We start from the raw sequence: 19,509 nt of genomic DNA on the forward strand, positions 1-19,509 counted from the left end.
CGGCTCTTCAAGTTGTTATTAAGAAACGATGCTGAAGATGGGAGCATGGAGATGTGTGAGTGTGGAACTCTGCTTAGCTGAGGAATATCCAAAAAGAGCGTTGCCATGTAAAAACTAAATAAACAGCCCAAATGCCTCTAAATGATGGTAATTACACTGAGCAGCCTTTTATGGAATTGACTGTGGGCTCCATCTGTCATGGAAGTTGTTAGAGTTTTCAGATTAAATTGTTCTCTCATATGAAGTTATAAAGCATTAACTATGCTTCACTCATGCAAATTAAACTTTCCCATTTCTAGATTAGTTCTCCATCTAGGTTGTGCCAGGGAGTTGAAGAAGGTTTCAAGGGAATCAAGGTCTTACAGAAAGGAGAGAGTCACAGATCTTGCCTTTTGCTGTCTGCTGTGCAGGATTACACGCAGTGGTGTGATCTTAAAGTCGGTTGTCACGTTGGAGGCCACAGATCCTGAAGCTTTTCTCAGAATCTGTGAAGCTGCTTGTAACAGGGCCCAACTCTTTGGGTTGGCCGACTCTCCTGAGTTGGAGGGAAGACTACTACATTCAGCAGTACTCTGCTGCACTGTTACTTTGGCTACGATGTAGGGACCTTGCCAACATCGAGTCTTCCAGAAAGCTGGAAATAGGGACACAAGTAGTGGAGCGTGTCCATAGGGCAACTCTGCTATGGTTGCATTCTTGGGTGCATTGTACTCACCTTCCACTCAACACGGAGTTAATCTGCTTGTGAGAGGTAAAGTTGTCCTGCACATGCATATAAGAATTGCTCGTGGGAATAAGTATCACTTTTGGACTGGCTGGTACGGTCTGACTGTTTTCTGGAGTGATCCAGCACTTTCTATGGAATGAGTAACGAACTGCCCCCCACCCTTGAAACCTGTGCTCTGTCCTGTCTCTCTACCTCAGCACACTGTCCTTGCCAATTTCTCTTTATTCATGGTCTGTGGAAAACACTGGTTGAAGGCTACATTGGTCTCGGAGCAGCTGGCATAACGATGCCTGGCATTTTTTTCTCTTCAGTTTTGCACTTAGAAAACAAGCAAATATTGTTTGGATTAAAGAAAAAAGACATCTATGTAAAATTTGCTCAGAACTCTGTGTCCATCTTTGGTTTAATGATCTAAGAACAAATCAGATTTTCTGTTGGGAAGTAGTTTTATGTGTATTTGTGTTACTTGTCCTTGTGCAGTAGTACTGCCAATTATATTTATTAGCCCTAAATATTAAACAGCTGGCAGGATTCCATTGTATATAAATAAGACATTTGAGACCTGGAAGAATGCCATTTCTAATACAGCCAGCTGGTGCTTTTTACAGTTACAGCACTGCTGAATTTCACTGTACATTCAGTGTTGTGTTAATGACAATAGGAGAACACGGGGTGGTTTGGGATTTCTGTAGGAAATGCCATTGTATAAAAATACATTGTTTTGAAAGACTGGCTGTACGAAGGAAATGCTATATTGTGCACCTGTTTTGTGCATTTTGATGTAAATACTTTTGTGTTTATGTGTTTTGCTGGCAAATACAAAGCAACAAACTGCAGAAGCGCTTCAAATGTGAATTTTTAAGTGTTCCTGTGCCAGAAATGTTTTTCACTTTCTCTGTTGCAGTGGTGTTTTCTTATTGGTAATGGTTTCATGCTTAAAAATTTCTGCTTGCTGCTGCTTCTGAAACCATTTGCTAATGGTTTGGGTTTTTTTATGAAGGCATGATCGACTCTTTGTTAGAGTCCAAGTAATAACTAAAATAGTAACAAATATATCTCTCCACTATTAATTTGTTCCTATTCTACGCATTGGAAAACTGAAGCATAGGAGTGGACAAGGGGTATCTTCAGATTTACCTAACCAGCAAATAGTTTGGAGAAGAACTGGCTTCTTTCCATTCTTGAATGACTATGCCATGATCATTTCTTTGTAAAGGTTTGCCATCAGTACTTGTCTGGTTACATCCAGAGGTAGTGCTTTAGGTGAAGCAGGCGATAATGCGGGAGGACCTGATGCTTTTTATTAATATTATTATTAAATACTAACAGGAGGTTATTGTTACAAGCCATATAGCTGAAATGTTGTCTAACATGAAGTGTGAAATCATCTCTAATTGTAATTACTGAAGACACAGTTTTTCACCAGATTACCATGCCCAAGCCTTGGGTGAGTTCCATCTTGGATAAAATTCTGCTTACTGAAGTACCCATTGTACTAAACAGCTGCTTATTTCCATCTCTGAAGCAGCTACGCTTAACGGCTGAATCTTACCTAGTTTGTACAATGCTCATGGATGAAAGGTACTTTCATGTGAAGAGTAGTTCAGTACAGATTTCAACCATGGGGACTGTTGTGTTGAGAACTTCCCAGAAAACCTGCTTAACCTGTGAGATAAATAAGATTGAAACCTGTTTCTCAAGGAGACATGCAGCCTAGAGAAAAATAAAGCTGTAAATGTTTTGCTTGTCCAAGCTCTGAATGGGCATTTGAATGCTGGATTCAGATGTCTGTTAGACAGTCAGATGTTTCCACTCGTTGTAGTGATCTTTTTGCCTCAATGTGATTTAGAGGATTTTGTTTGGAAAGAGTGAGAATCAGCTGTCCTTACAAGTTTGATGAGGAGGTACTCAGCTGTCTAGCAATTAGAGATGGGGAAAAAAGATGGCTTTACTTATCTTTCTGCAGTTTAGTTTAATTATTAGTCTAGTATTCTCATGAAAAGGTGTGTACTCCTGCTTTCTCAAATATTGTGTGTTTATGCGTGCTTAGTACCTATAACACAGTTGCACTTTTTTTTTTAATCCTATTTATTATGTTATTTTACTTCCCAGATGAAGGTTCTTTAAAAACTATGAGGCATTAGTGCATCCAGCACTTTTGGTGGTTTTGTTTACCGGTTGAGAGAGGAAGAGGGTCAAGATTTATGTTAAATTATGCACATATTTGTTATGCCTTGGTGAAATGAGGTTTATTTACTTTGAAAGATACTCAGATCGCTGTGGCAATATATATTGCTGTAGGTAGCAGAGGATGATGCAGCTGTAGGTAGCAGAGGATGATGCAGAAAAAACGGTGAAAAAAAAAAACAGGCAACAGGTAGAGAAGAGTTTTCCATTAAATCTGCTTGTTTTGGATAATTTGGGGTAAATTTGGAGCTATGTGTTGTATGGCAAAATGCTATATCTCATTTTTTGTTGGCCAAATTTAATATCTGGATACTCTTAATGAGTTTCTCATTTCACCTGAGCTCCCATCAGACAAGAAATTAAGATTTTTGTCTTGGTTGTAATTCTGAAACTGTTTTGCTTAGTCATGAAGAAAACCCAACTTTGAAGTTGAGGATATGAACAAAGTCTCCTGAATACAACGACACACTGTTAGGAGTGTTTCGTCTGCTCCCACAAATGTGAAGACTTCAGTGGATAACTGAACAGTGAGGGAGAAGAACAGTGGTAATACTAGGTGGATCTTAGACTGAATATTGTTGTGTGCAATTTTATACCAATATATCCTCCTTTCAACCTCAAATTCTCTCTATATGCTTATTTTCTATCACAGTAGAGCTTTTTCATTAAACAGTTATCTGGTTGATGTAAAATCATAGACTAGTAAAACAGCATTAGGAGAAAGTGTACCAAAGTCTGTGTCTTAGAAGGATTTATGCAATGGTTATGATAATTTCACTGGGTGTATAACTTAGTTGGAGAACTCTCGCAATGCATTTGCAACTTAGAAAAAGCTGAAAATTAAAACTGGGGGGAGACTCAGTACCAGCAGGTAATTTCATTGACTTTTGAAAGCCAAATGTAGAAGAAAATTACCGTGGTACTTCCTAAATTTATTAAACTCCGAAATCAGATCATTTTCTGTCTTCTGATCTCAGCTGATTGGTATTTATGGGCCTTGCATCAGCGCCTTTGGCAATGTTGTGAGGAAAGTGTTTTCATGTTGATGAGCTGGTCTGGAATGCATTCTTCTATGATACGGTCATTACAGGGGTTTTGTTAATAGCAAGCTTTCAGAGCTCTTGCGTCCTGTTACTGTTTTGTTAAACTTTTATATAGTATATGGGAAGGTTCCACTTCTCATTTAGGTTTGAATTATTTTATTCCTAGTCTCAAGCTGTCCTAAAATGTGTGCTAATTTTTGTTGGCTGTTTGATTTCCTCACTCCTCCTCAGAATTTTGGCTGTTGTTTATAGAAATCTCTCCTTGAATACATTTTTACTTTCAAGTAACTGAAAAAGTCCTTTTTCTCTGTATATTGGCTATGAAGTTGAGTAGGATACATTAGAATCATGTTCAACATATGTGAAAGCTTGATTCTCTTACTGATCTGAATTTGGACATATTTAACATTACAGGAAAAAAGTCAACAGAAGATCTAAGTACTAAAACAGGGGAGGCATCAAAGTTATTCATCATGTCTTAAATCTGCAACCTGTTTCCCAAATGTGTGCTTCAGCATGATGCTAATGTTTGAAATATTGGACAGTGTGCAACAGAGAAAGAAAGTGTTAGACTGAAATATATATGTATGTTTGGTTATGGTGTAATTCCCTGTTATCATAGTGAACAATTTTTAGGTTAAACGCTCTCATGCAAAGTTCTTTTTAAAAACAAAACAAAACAAAACCAAACAATACAAATGTTATTTAGTTAAGTGGTGAATATTCCCATGCCTGAAACTTTCGATCTTGGCCTGCTATGTTGCCATGGTATAAAGCATGTCAGATGTTTCACACTTAACATGAATTATATTTTCAGTTAATTAAGGTGACAAGCACAAAGTTGTCAGAAAATGACTTGTAGATCTTTTGGGTTCTTTTTATAAAGATACAAATGTTTGCAATGGTGATGGTTTGTCTTTTTTGTTGTGGTTTCCTCCCGCCCAATATTATTTCTTCAGTTTTTAGTCCTTTCTGAAAGTCTTGCTTATCACAAGGCATCTTTCTCAGGAGATGGGGTTTTATTTCAACATTTCAACTCAGGCTATGCTCATGCTCTTATTAAAGTTAATGGCTAATGTCCCTTGAGAGCAAGATCAAGGATTCTTAGGCAAGTGTCAGATATACACCAAAAAGCAAATGAAAGATTTATATCAGTGAGGATTAATTTCCCACACTTAAGATAAATAACAGAGAGCATTGTGTAACGCTGAAGGATGCTTAACTATTACAGCAACAAATATACAAAACAATTTGATGTAATATCAGCTTGACAAGGATGTCATTGGAACTGAATTTCTTTCGTTAAGAATGTTTGTTGGTAGCACTTCCATTTTCCAAAATAAGAAAATGAACTTAATGTTTATACATTTCTGGCACAAAGAAATATAATTCTGGAAAAAATGGAAAAAAAAAATGTCAAATACTTCTTTATGTTGATCTCTTATTTCCAATGGAATTAACTTTTCACCAGGAATGTCTACTTAAGCTCGTACTCAGGACTTCTACTGAACTGCCAGCTGTAACTTTTTTCCTTTTGTTAAAAAAATATTAATTTCATATAAAATTACTCACTGAGGAAAATACTAATTCTAAATGGTATTAGTATAATATAGAGTAATATCTCAAATGCCTGCTGATCAGTGATCTCAGTACTTAGAGGAATTAAATGTGTATTATGCAGCTTTGGAATATTTCAGCATTTTCCGAGTGCTGCATGAAAACCTCATATGCCTAGCTTTAAGCTCATAATAGAACATTTTGACCATTTTGATTTTCAGCTTGCAAGTATCAATTTCTTTCTTTTTCTATTAAAACCTTAATAGAAATGCATAATGTCTACACTAATCTTAGCAGTTTTAAATACTATGCTTGGCCTGTATGTGAAGACATTACCTTCTTTTTTAGCATAATCTCTGGAGAAAATGGAAACTACACAGACATGTATGCACTTAAGTGTGTGTATATACAAGGGAAAGGAAGATACCACTTAATAGTTTTTGAACTCAGAGGTGCATTTTAACAGTTTCATAGAGGAGCAGAGGTTTCCAAAGGCTTAAGTCCCTACAAGATTTATGAAAAAAAAAAAAGCAACAGGAGGAGAGAGAGGAAGAGGGAGAGAGACAGAGATGGCATTAATGCTCCCAGTGAGGAAGAGACTTTTTTGCGCTCACCTTTTATTAGACACCAGAGTCCATGTTGGAGACCAAGCATGAGACAGAGATTTGTAGGAAACTGGGCTTCATTAATTCTGTTGCTCATGGCATGGCTTGTTTGTTTACCTCTTTTTATTGTGATTGCCTGGCAACCAAGAGAAGGAAAAAAAAAAAGAACAGATTATTAGCCAGTTGGTATTCTGTCAGTGAAATGTTGAAAAGTTGCATGCACTGACTATCTGAAATGTGAGATTCCTATCATAATGATCTTTTTGTTTGGGAAGGGAATTGCTTGAATAAATAGCAGAAGGCAGAAAGTGTGGAGACACAGGAATGCATACTTTTCTGTCATTGCTCAGCAAGGCGTAATAAAGGTGATTTTTTTTTGCTGGCTGAAAAACTGTACTGAATACTAAGAGCCAGTAGAGGAGAGCAGGGTCAGTTTTCAGTATTAGAACAAAAAATGTTTTTCAGGTAGAATTTCAATGGTGGTTCTGTGGAGGCTTATGTGAACACCTCACAGATAGTGAAAAGCAATTACACTGACAGAAAAAAAATAATCGTTTAGAAATAAGCAATGATTTGACTGCTCAGCAAGGGTGGGACATCCTAGCACATGAAAATCTTTTCGTGAGGTTTCAAAGTCATTTTGCTCAGTTACTATTTTTCTTCTGATTTCTCAGCACTGTATTCCCAGTCTGTGTTCCAGTGTGCACAGTGGTTACGTAGTTTAAGTTATGTCCCATCTAGCCACTATAAGAATTATTAATTTATATTAAAGGACAGTTGGACATTACCTGAAATGGTGCTTATACCAAATCGTACCAAATACATCATTATACCAAATTTCTTAATGGAAAATAAAATTGTAAATAAATATCATTAGACTGTTGCCTGAGATTGCCAATGGAATCTTGGGGAGTTAGCTGCCTATGTTCCATAGGGGCCTTGAAAAATTATCAAACTCCATTTTTAGTGGGAATTTTATAGTTTATAGTTCAGGAGTTTTATAGTAATCTGACACTGAAAGATAAAATTTATTTTATTGGAATCATGCAGTTGCGTATGTGTTCTATTGTAAATTACAAAATAGTCTTCAGTTTCTTAATGTAAACTTAAGATTTTTGATACGAAGGATAAAAAGCCACAAAAACTGAAGTATGCCACAGAAAGGATGAAAGAATTGAGGACATCACTCATGTCCTAGATTCCCACATTGAGCGGGAACTTTTTAATGAGACTGCTCATGGTGTCCTAGGAAATGGCCTCCATTCACTTCTGTACATTCCCTTTTGTAAAGAAAATGGAAGAAAAAAACCAAAGCCAGAAGTCCAGCACACTGTGCTAGATCTGTTCTGGAAAAGAAAATCCTTTCTGTCCCAACTTTGTCAGTCAGTATAACTGGAGCACGTGAGTTAGATCCTCTCACTGGGGGTCTCAGAGATTTTTCTATACTACTGAAAGCACTCTCTTGTTTCCTGCCATTAACAGTATGCAAAGAAGGTTTAAAAAATGAAAAGCAAACAAAAGAACACTTTCCAAAAGCCAAATTACATGCTGGGGAGGGAGTGGTGCTGTGGCACTTCTCCTGGGTATGTTTCAAAAGTGTTGAAGGTGCCTGAAGGCATTAGAGTAATATAATATAAGTACCGTGTAATAGTGTGAATTCAGAAATGGTGGTCACTCCTCTGCTCCTTCCCGCTTCACAATAGGAACAAATCCAGCACCCAAAGCCTCATATCACAGCCTCAGGTTTCCAGCTCCCCGATCATGCTGTCGTAAAATCCCTGACACAATTTTATAAATATCTTTTGTAAAAAACCTTGGATTTATCATCCCTATTGGACTGCTTGGAAGATGGTCCCGTTGCTTCATTCTTCCAGTATTTAGAAACTGGCTACTAATTTCCAGTCTAAACGTAGCCGGGACTGATAAATATCCATTCGTTCTGTAGCACAGTACTGAAAGAAAGAAATGCCAGTTGAGATACCTTTGAAGAGTAATGCCCCATGGACCAGAGTTACCCAAGTAATTGCATGTAATCGAGGTGAGAATTAGGGTTGGGTCCCACCCGTGTTGATTTACATGGTGTCAGTACACATCTTTCATACAATCGTTCTGCCAGCATCTCAACAGATTTTAAGTTCTCAGCCTAACTCCTACCAAAGCCCTTCCTCCTCAATATTACATAGTGCCAGTTCCTTCCTTCCTGGCTTAGGTAACCTTCTCTAGGTCTTTCTTAACTCTGGTTAAAAGTGCCTGTGCCCAAATTCTCTGCGGTATTTCTCTGCTGTTGCTGCTGTGTGGTCTGTCTGTCTCCTTGTGACAGCTTCTCCTTCCTCTTTCTGCTTATTCCTCTGATACCTTCTGGTTTATCTTTTCCATCTATCTGGAGGATGAAGATGTAAACTCTTCTTGTTTTCTCTTAGCAAAGCCTCAACAAGATGAAATTTTGTATGGGAAAATGCAGTATCCTCAGAAATAGATTTTTTTTTTTTTTTTTTTTTTGAGTTCCAGGTGGGTTTCCATGGTAGCTAAGTTTGGGTGGCCATACTTTCTTACTGAATGCTTTCTTGCCCCTTGCGTTACATTCTTGTTCCTGCAGAAATACTAGTGGTTGCATGGTTGCATGATATACTGTTTAGGAGAGTTGATTCAATAGCCCCCACCCCATGCTAGTTTTCCATGGGATGGGAATAGTTCTGGGAAGCTGAAGGTGGAGGAGGGGAAGCTGAGACTGCAGCAGGCTGGACTCAATGCATAAGGTGGAAAGAAGCATGTCCCTTTCTGCCATCTGATTGCCCTATATAAGAGTAAATATCTGCCTTACATCTGAAATTTTCTTTCAGTGTGTCTCACATCTCTGTTGCGTTATTCTCTTTGCATTTCATTGTCTCACCTCCATTTTGGCTGAATTCCTCTTCATGACTTTTCAGTCTCCTGTTATTTATTATAGCTCTCTGCCTTGTGACCTGCTCTAGCCCCAGCTATCCAGGTTCCTGCATACCTGGCATACTCTTCTTTTCTTCCTGTGCCCTAAGATACAAAGACTCACTTTAATTATGAAATAGTAACTCTGGACTTTTCGTTTAGCTGATTTCCCCCTCCACACCCTCCCCAGCGAATCAGAATTTTCCTTATGTGTTTAAAATAACTTAGATACTTTTGTTTCTAATTCTTCCTTTACTTTTTAACTCCTAACTAGTAGTTCTGTTATTTCAGCTAGCTGTTTGGGAATACAGGTCAGAATGATGCCTGTACAAAGTAAAATTGCACTGAATACTGTAATACTGGATAGGCAACGTGACAATGCTGCACAGGAGGTTTGCTTCCTATTTCCACTTAGCCTCTTAACAGCCAGCATGTTTCAGTGACAATACTGCTCTATAAAACTAAAGTATACATTCTGAACTACTAAAGGTTTGTTTGCGTATTGATTTTTATCCTCTGTGTAATGATAATAGATTTTTAGTGCTGAAAAGAATGCTGAGAGGCATGGTCTTCTTTGGGTACTATCTGCTACTTTGTTCTAAAAGCAGCAGAGCTCAAGTGCAACGTAAGGGGGAGGTGACTCTACAAGAGCAATACTGGGAAAAGAGTAAGAGATGCTAAAACAACACGACTTTGCATTAAAGAGGACGTGCGTAGTCTCCCCTTGATCTGAAGTGGGCATGAGTTTAGCATTTTGCAGCAGTAAAAGAACATGGAACTTTTTGATTTATGTGTGTTCAGAACAGGTTTCGGCTGAGAAGTCCTTTATAAATGATGCCTCAAAAGACCTATATTGTAGGATACCTCATGAATGTAATATATAAGGATTTATAGCGAAAGACTGCAATTCTAGTTCTTGCAACTTCTAGGTGAAGAACATAGTAGTGGGCGCTGCCTTTGTTGCGCAATTCATACATCTACATTCAACTGTCTGTGTAAGCATGTTGGATAAGAAACTTCTGAAAAAAAGTTTGCAATGGGACTTGTCCAGAAAAGTAACATCTGCTGTGGAGATGTTTTAAATTCTGCAAATTCCTGGTTTTGTTTCGATCTCCCACTGGACGTGTAAAATATGTTGAACTGATTAGAAATTATATGGAAGAGATAATAAGTAGATCATTTACGAATCAGTGTGAGCTGCTTTAAATGGCCATAAAATTATGTTTCATTATATAATCTTATCTAGTTTCATCCAGTTGTTGTAACTGAATTTTTATTTGCCCAGGTAAGACCTCTAGTTAAATAGGTACATCCAGCTTCATGGGAGGCAATTATGGCATCTGAATGGCTTTTTGCAATAGGATTATATTGGCTCAGGGGCTGTACTTGTACAAGGACATCTGTCAGAGGAGGGTCCTCCACTCAGTTTTGGGAACTTGGCAGAGGCTGCAAGCCAGGGTCCAGCTGTTTCTTATGCAGGCAAGAGCTCATCCTTGCATGATGGGCTGCCACGTGGCACCCAGCTCTCAAGTGGCCATGAGCTCTGGTGTAGTAACTCTGACTCAGAAAGTCCCTGTACTGCTAGCTCTCTTTGGCATTTCAGCTGCTGTATACACATCCAAGACTGTGTTTTTAACTCTGTTGAACTAGTCAGGAAGAGATAAAACTTGTGTATAGTCAGATCTGTAAAGTGAACTAAAATAAACTTTGTTTCAATTAAAGGAAGAGTATTTATACTGGTTTTATCTACTGGTTTAATAACACGATTTAAAATCACATCTCGGTGGTGCATGGACAATTTCATTGTGCAGACCAGCTCTTAGTCATAGCAAAACTTCCTTAAGTCAGTGGGTTGGGACTGAGAACTCTCAGATGTTACTCTTTTTTTTTTTTTCCTTTCTTTCTTTGTATGTATGTGTGTGGTGTATGTCTTGTAAAACCAGGAAACTGAAAAGACAGTTGACACTTCTGCACCTCAGTTTCTTTGTCGGTATAATGGGAATAGTACCTTCCTCTTCTAATGTTTGCTCTGCAATATGCTAAGATCCTTCAGCAAAAGGTGCCTATGTAAAATGAATAGTTGTTAGACTGAGATCTTAAATGTAGCATTGATGTGACTTGATTTTTGAGGGAAGACGTTTTCCTGGTAGAAGTTCTTCTTTGTCGTCTTCGCCCAAGAGTGGCAGTGATTTCTCACAACATACTTAATTCTGTCTACTTTGCATCTCCACTTGCTGTACCATGCAGCAGCTCTGTTTTAAGCTCTACTGCTCCCCAGCTGCACTGCATCTGGCTGTGTGGGGCAGCATTTGTGTGTTTTGCAGAGGCTGTGTATGTGGGTGACAACGAAGCAAGGAATTCCATAGCTGCTGTGCTACCGTATGCTCCGTTAGTATGCGCTTCATTATCACGATAGGAGTTTACCTCTTTCATTTGTGTAATTAAATTTGAAGCATAGAACAGAAGATGATAAGGCTCAGGGGGATCTTACCAGTGTGTATAAATGCCTGATGGCAGGGTATAGAGAATATGGAGCCAGACTCTTCTCACTGGTGCCCGGTGAAAGGCCAAGAGGCAATGGGCACAAATGGAAATACAGGAAATTCCATTTAAACATAAGGACCAACCTTTTTACTCTGAGTGCAATCAAACACTGGCATAGGCTGCCCAGAGAGGCTGTGGCGACTCCATCCTTGGAGATATTCAAAAGCCTGACTGGACAGGATCCTGAGCAACCTGCTCTGGCTAACCCTGCGTGAGCAGGGGATTGGGCTAGAAGATCTGGAAGGGTTTCTTTCAACTTCAGCGGTGGTGTGATTCTGTAACGGGTGTTGTTCATTGTAATAAGAGTTTTAATTCCTGTGCTTTAGTGGTAAGGCTCTTCATTTTGCATTTTAAGACTCAGAATATAGAACAACTGCAGTTTTTGTGTGGATAAAAGCTGAAGAATGATGACCTTAAAAAAACAAAACAAAACAAATTGGTCCTAGTCATCCATTCAGGGAGAAAACGAAGATAGATGTGTCTTAAGTCACTTAGTTGTGTATGGTAAATGACTAACAGTAAATATTTACTTTAAGTACCCCTGTAGGATTTCTTTTTTTCTGTGATTGGTAAATATTCCTCTCCAGTAAGTGTGACTTCAGAAATCAGGTAGGACTAGTACATGAGTAATTCACATATAGAAAACACATTCCTTCCCTGTCTGGGTCAAGTAAGTTTGTCAGCTGATGACTGATGTAAAAACGAATGATGACTATGTATTCTTGAAAAAACGTTTTAGCATCATAGTCTATATAGTACACAGAAGAATTAAGTAACCAAGATACTTACGGTAAGTTGGCAGTAAGTTTAGTAACTCTGGAAACTGGGCTAAGCTTGACTGTTTGTCCAGAGGACATACATCCCAAGCAAAATCAATTGTCATGCTTTGAATAAATTTAAAACTGTGACATTTTATTGTGACTATATGGAATTTCAGTGGTAGCCATTGGCTTTTGTTTGGTAAGGTTTTAAATCTTGTTTAATCTTTGAAATACAACTTGATTCTAACAGTGAAAATGTGGTGTTGTCCTAGTGAATCTCTTCTGTTTGAGGTGAGTGTGGTTGTAGTAAAGACACGTTGGGATCATGATCGAAAGGACAGCACTGCCTATAGTTCAAGAAATCACAGGATTTTAATAATGCAAAACAGCTGTAGTATCTCTTTTATGCCACCTTGAAATAACTTGGTAAAAACTGACTTCTTAATGGTGAATTCTGTGTTCATTTAAGATGTTTATATGTTTTAATAGGAAAAAAGTAAGTGCAAGTTCAACCAGACTTTGTTGTCTATTTTATAGTGATGTCCAAGCAAAGCGATTTTTGCTTTTTCACAGCTTTTGGCTCTAAATGTGATTTTTATTGGTATAATCATTAATCTTAAAATATTTCCTTTTTTCTTTTTTTTCTTTTTTTTTTCCCAGTGGGAAGAGATTAGTGGTGTTGATGAGCATTATACTCCAATCAGAACTTACCAAGTGTGCAATGTTATGGATCATAGTCAAAACAATTGGCTGCGAACAAACTGGATTCCACGCAATTCAGCCCAGAAGATCTATGTGGAGCTCAAGTTTACCTTGAGGGACTGTAATAGTATCCCTCTAGTTCTGGGCACTTGCAAAGAGACCTTCAATCTGTATTATATGGAGTCCGATGATGACCATTTGGTAAAGTTCAGAGAGCATCAGTTTACAAAGATCGACACCATTGCGGCCGATGAGAGCTTCACCCAAATGGATCTTGGGGACCGAATTCTCAAGCTGAATACGGAAGTCCGCGAGGTGGGGCCTGTCAGCAGGAAAGGCTTTTACTTGGCTTTTCAAGATGTAGGTGCGTGTGTTGCCTTAGTCTCGGTGCGAGTGTACTTCAAAAAGTGCCCTTTCACTGTCAAGAACCTCGCCATGTTTCCAGATACGGTACCCATGGACTCCCAGTCACTGGTGGAGGTGCGGGGTTCTTGTGTCAATCATTCCAAGGAGGAAGAGCCACCGAAGATGTATTGCAGTACAGAAGGAGAATGGCTAGTGCCAATAGGGAAGTGCTTGTGTAATGCTGGCTATGAAGAAAGAGGCTTTGCGTGCCAAGGTAACAATGCGCTCCATGTTCATAGTTCAATTATTAACAGGGGCTTCACTTTATGTCCCTACTCTGTGTATTGGGTCGTGTTAATTTTCTCTAAATTCTTGAGAGAAATAAATCAGTTCATAAAAGCACCATGAAAGTCGGGTTTATTTTAATCTGTGTAAATATTGTAATTTACTAAAAATATTTAATAGGAGTCAACGACTGATTTTTAGTTAATACAGTATGTAGCAAATCTAGTCTCTCTTACCACTCTTGGACTTCCTTTCAGTAGATTATAGTTTTCTCAAATGCGTTGTTTGTCAAAATATTTGATTTTTGTGTGTCATTTTTTTAAACTTTGTGGCTTGATGTATTATATTTGCTACTGAGCTGTGTTGATTAGTTGGAATTGGTCAGAAAAAAAACAGGTAGCATTGTTTCAGGTAGCATAGTTCCTAAATGCAGATACATTTGAAAAATTAATATTTGAACTTCAAAATTGCGTTTTCATGAATACTCATGTATTGTAACTCAAAATAATTTTCTCCAAACTTTTCTGCAAACTGTGGTTATGTGAATGCTCCCAAGAACAAGACTACACCAGGGATTTTGACGTTTTCCAGAAATAGTCTTTTAAACGTTAGAGAAATGCATATTATATTTACCTAATGCTAATATCAACCAAAATGATGGTGGTCTACATTTTGCTATTTACAAAAGTACGTTTTGAAGTATTTTGCTAATTGAATCTTACACCTCTTTTCACAGAGTGCCTTCAAGGGTGCTGGCTGTGGCAAAGGGTCTTCCATTAAATAATTAAGTAAAAGTTAAATAGTAGTATCTAGAAATACCATGGATGGAAGAAGTAGTAGCTGAGATACTTACTGTGGGGTGTGTGTATGTGTGTTTGTGTACATGTGCGTATGCATGTATCCATAAGAACAGAAATTTAAAGTATTCGGAACCTGGTTGAGAGCACCTATTCCTTTTTCATTGGTCCTAAAGCAATCTTCATGTCAAACAGGCAAGTCCTGGGGAGCTACTAGGAGCCCACCAAACCAGAGCCTGCCAAACCATAGCCAGGTGGTTGTGAAAACTATTGCTCCAATTAAGGTGACTTTTTCTCAGAAAATGCCAGGGAGGTGTGGGAGGAAAGGGGTAAGAGTGTGTTTTCTTTGGTTTTGCTTTTAAGTAGATTTTGAATTGGTTTTGCCCTCAAAATGAGTGAACTGGGGAGCTTGTCTTTTGAGTATGCTTTCCTGTAGTTAGACACTGATATTAAGAAAAATAAGTTAAACTCTTCTGTTCAGAGCTGAATCCAGGAGAGGGTATTTTATTATTCAGAAATGCTTTATCTAGGGCCTCCTATAGCTACATTTAAAAATGCTAGAATGTTAGTTACTTTTTTAATCGCTATATATAGTCTTGCTTACTATAGAGCCTGTGTACTTGTAAAGGGTTGAAAGGTGTTGGTTTAGAATTTCCTTTACACATGAGCACAAAAAGACAATCACTCTAGAAAGTGTCAGACTACAATTGAGCAAAAGTTGAGCTAAATAAAGTAAAATAAAATAAATTGTTTTATTAAAAACAGGTTCTCAGATGCTTGGGGTAGGCAAGGCAGCTCCTACTGAGTTCTGCAGAGATTAGGAGTGAGTTCACATCCATGTGTGAGTATATCATACATGATTTGGAAGGCATAAAATCAGACCATAGGACTACTATGTTTTTCTTTCTTTTTCTTTTTTTTCCCAACCCCCCCCCCTTTTTTTTTTTTTACTTCCTCACCAACTGTTGATCAAGGGAGTGATATATGATGAAACCATTAACAATAGCGACAGGTCCTTCTGGTTTATTCTGATTTAACATATAATGTTCTACTAACTTCTATTGGAAGTCATATTTATCAAATATTTTCAGTATGGTATGATTGAAGTGGCACTCTAAAAGCAGTCAGTAATTCAAAACCTCCCATTTGTCAGCATCGGTAACTCAGCAGGAGTTGGAAAGCTCGGAAAAAAGTTCAGTTTTGACCTCAGGCTCAAGGCTGCTTTGGCACCTTTCCTTTTCTTTTTCTTCTCTCCTTCTCTTGCTCCTTCTTTTAGGGTGTTGGGGTTTGAGGTTTTTTGGTTTTTAGTCAACAAAAGGGCAGTAGAGACAGAATTGTAGAGTCTAAAGAAGATCCAAAATGGTGTTACAAGCATGAGCTGGAATGAAGTCATAATTCAGGAAAAAAAATGTTTCAGCTGAAGTTTGAAAGCGTAATAAGTAATAGAAATTCTTGTCTTCACAGTAGTTGGAAGCATTCAACAACTTAGTGTCTGTCACTACTTGATCCTACATTCAGACTGTTTCTGATTTTGTTTGTTTGTTTGTGTCCGTAATGCTGTTTTTGGAAACAATGTCATTTTGCATTAGCAGGAGATTTTCACTAATGATTAAAATGAAGGACCTTAATGGTATATGATCAGCCTATATAAGTTTCATTCAGAACAGCTTTTCCTGGTAGTTGGAAAAATATTAAGGCACAGTCATGCCCTCAAATAACACAAATTGTACCATTTTCCACAACTGCTTCCCTTTCCCTGCATAACCAGGAAAAGACAACATAAGGCTCAAGCCTGTTTTTGTTATTGGTGTACATGTACATACATGTTTTTATGACATATTTGTATCTAAGCTCTGAAGAGCCAAGACTGGACTATTGGCTTTACTCAGCGTATTGGTTCTTGTTGGAAAGATGATAGTTCTGTTCTGGGTCCTACCAACTAGTAAGCATTTTACAGGTATGATACGTACCTGTCAATCAGTTAAGGAATCAGGACCAATTTTGCTGTGACCATCCTTGTCCTCATTATTGTGCGTGTGTGGAAAAATGATTTCTCAAAAACGAGTTGTAATACTTCGCCTTGAGGAATTCTGGTCGTCTTGGTATACTTTAGGTTAACAGCTTAAGATTTAACGCCTCCTCTAGCAAAGGCTTTTGCACCTGTTCAGTATTTTGGAGGGAATAGGTTTGTATAAGGTAAGGTAAGATGTGTTGGGGAGCATGTTGGAAAAGCCACTCTTTCATACTTGTTTTTCCCCTTAGCTAATACATATGTTAGTTAACTAAATAGGGTAACTATCATCCACTGTGGACTGTTTGTTATTACATCTTTGTTAGCACTTGCATCATAGTGGTCCTGTCTATTTAATCTTATTATAATATTTCATACTTGTCTTCATGCCATTTTGGCCAAACTACATCTTTATGACATTTCCTCTCTTAGAATTACTGTGTTTTAATTAGAAGAAACAACTGGATGGAACTGCACACTGAACCTAATGCTTTCTAATAGTCTCCATGCTATTCCTCAATGAACAAGGGTAACTCATCCTTTCCATTTGTTCCCCATCAAACATCCATAGTAGATCAGATCAGAGGTTTATCTGCCTTAGTATTCTTTCTCTGACAGTGGCTAACGGCAGATTCTTAAGGAAAAATATAAGAAACTGTATAAAGCGCTGCTTTACTGGGTATACCTTTCAGCTTCTGCCAATCAACTGTTGATTTCCTAAGACTTAAGATACATCTTGTAGGAAAAACTATGTATAATAGGAATCGGTGACCTGTCACCTGTTAATTTGTCTATTTTTTAACTTATTTATATTTTTAGTCTCCATAAGTTTTTATGGTAATGAATGCCATAACTTGTCTTATGTGAAAAACATATCTTGCTGTGGTTAAGCCTTCAGTTTTAAGTCCGTTGGATAGGGTTTTCCTTCTATAGTGAGAAAATAACTGCTCCCTTTTCAGCTTCTCTATTAACAATATTCTAGATCTCTTTCATGTCTAATATCTCATCTCTAATACCTATTTTCCCAACTCTCTCTCTCTATTAGTGCCTTCTTATTTGGAGGGCAGGCTAGTTGCTCCATATCTCTACTCATCCTTTTTGACTGTCTCTGTACATATTCAAAGTAAACAATGTGATTTTTATGAAAAGGGCAATGAGGCTTGCGTACGCTATTTAAGTTGCAAGTGCACCAGGAGATTATGCAGTGGCATAGTGTTTGGAACAGCCCAAAGATCAATAAAAGAAAAGGAGCATTCACATCACCTGCCCAGTGAGTGATTTGTATGTGGAGAAGCTAGGCTCAGTTTTGTTTTGAACGCTAAAGAGAGGAAGTAGATCTCACGATGTGAAGGTTGGTTAGCTGAGGTAATAGTATCAAAATAAATGGGAAAATGTAGGATAAATGTTAGCAAAAATGTCTTTAGTTCTGTAATAATTTGGAAGTCTCCTCAGAGAAATAATGGAAGCCTCATTTCAGGAGATGTTTTTAAAAATGCAGTAGCCACATGATAAAGGAAATCCTGCACTGGCAGGCTTGGACTAATAAATCTCTTCCATCCTGAATGTGTCTGTTCTGTTGTTGGTTTATTTCATGCACGTCAGAAAGACTAGCTGGACATGGAGAATGATATTTTTCATGATGATATACTTAATTAGCACACATGCAGTTGGCAATTGTTTATCCATGTGGGAGTACGTGTGAGTTTGAATGTTCTTTTGAATGCTTCCAACAGGTGACTCTTTAGACCAAAAACAAGCTTTGTGGCTCCAGTTATCAAATGGAAAATTAAATTGGTGGGCCTGAACAGAATGACTCGAAAAGCACAGAAGTACATTTTCTGCATGCTATCATTTCAAGGTATAGTTTCTAAATTTTAGTTGCTGGAATTGAGTAAGTCTGAATTGTAAATTTCCTATGTAATACTGTCTAATAAAATTGTAAGTTTTAACCACAAGTGACTGACACATTTTCTATAACAAAGCTGGAAGAGAAAAGAGAATGTAATCCAACAGTCCTTCCTTATGTATTATAATTTTTAGCAATTAATCAGGTAGATTGAATGGGAGAAAAGGGAGTAAGGGGTAAAGGAGGGAGAGGTGAAGTTCACCCACTGTGCCTGGTTATTGCAAAAATGACTTCACAAAATTTCTCCTAACACTAAATTATTCAATGCTTCAAGTTGTATAGTGAGCATATCCTAAATCATATTTCTCTTTCTGAGTTTATGGAGATAGGAAAGGAATGCCATCTGTGGCTGCTAAATCTGAACCATCACATACATTGCTTAATTCTTTCAGTAGAATGAATGCTGTACTTGAGATAAAAATATGTAAAACATCATTAATATAAGGATGAAAAACATTTCTCTAGATTTCTTTTTTTTCATTATACTTTAAATAACCATTTTGTCTCTTCATAAGTAAATATACTTTTTACTTGCTTATATCAGTAGATAAAAGATAACTTCACATGTAAAGAGAAAAAGGTACTGTGAGGAACTACTCAACTTTGTGCAAGTGAAAACAGACAGAAGGCACAAGTGCTTGCTGCAACTGCAAAGACGATAACATTTTCCCTCGGAAATAGCTGAGTGGCTTGGATGTGTTGGTTACACTACAAAAGTGTGTGGTTTTAACTCTTAGGCTCTGTATAGGGACAATTATGTTTAATAAAATGTAGGAACTGATCATTTGATATATCATATCATATAATAGTGGAACTATTAAGAGAGGTTCCTTTTACATGAAATCTGAAAAAGCTAGGGATTCACATTTTTTAAAGCAGAGGTTTGATGTGTATTTTTTTTCCTTCAGCTTGAAGTATTGTTTTGATTTTAAAAAGCAAGAGAGATGCTTTTTAAAAGGGACTCAATCTTTCAAGCTAGAAAACTAAAATGAGAGCAGCTATAAATTATGAATCACTTTATTTGTAAAATGTGCATTGTTTTCATCCACTTTATGTTCTATAAGTACATAAACAGAGCACACAATGAAGGATTTACCTTCCTGCTTTGAATTTATTT

At 37.5% G+C, this 19,509-nt stretch overlaps 1 protein-coding gene across 1 annotated transcript in view; it reads left to right on the forward strand.

Moving 5' to 3' along the window:
- EPHA3 (EPH receptor A3) overlaps positions 1-19,509 on the forward strand; it is a 230,743-nt gene that overhangs the window by 64,577 nt on the left and 146,657 nt on the right. The window contains exon 3 of the mRNA XM_075169368.1: positions 13,007-13,667. Coding sequence (XP_075025469.1) covers positions 13,007-13,667 — 661 coding nt within the window. The remainder of the gene's footprint in view (positions 1-13,006; positions 13,668-19,509) is intronic.

The sequence above is a fragment of the Calonectris borealis genome, chromosome 1 (assembly GCF_964195595.1).
Source record: "Calonectris borealis chromosome 1, bCalBor7.hap1.2, whole genome shotgun sequence".
Lineage (NCBI taxonomy): Eukaryota > Metazoa > Chordata > Aves > Procellariiformes > Procellariidae > Calonectris > Calonectris borealis.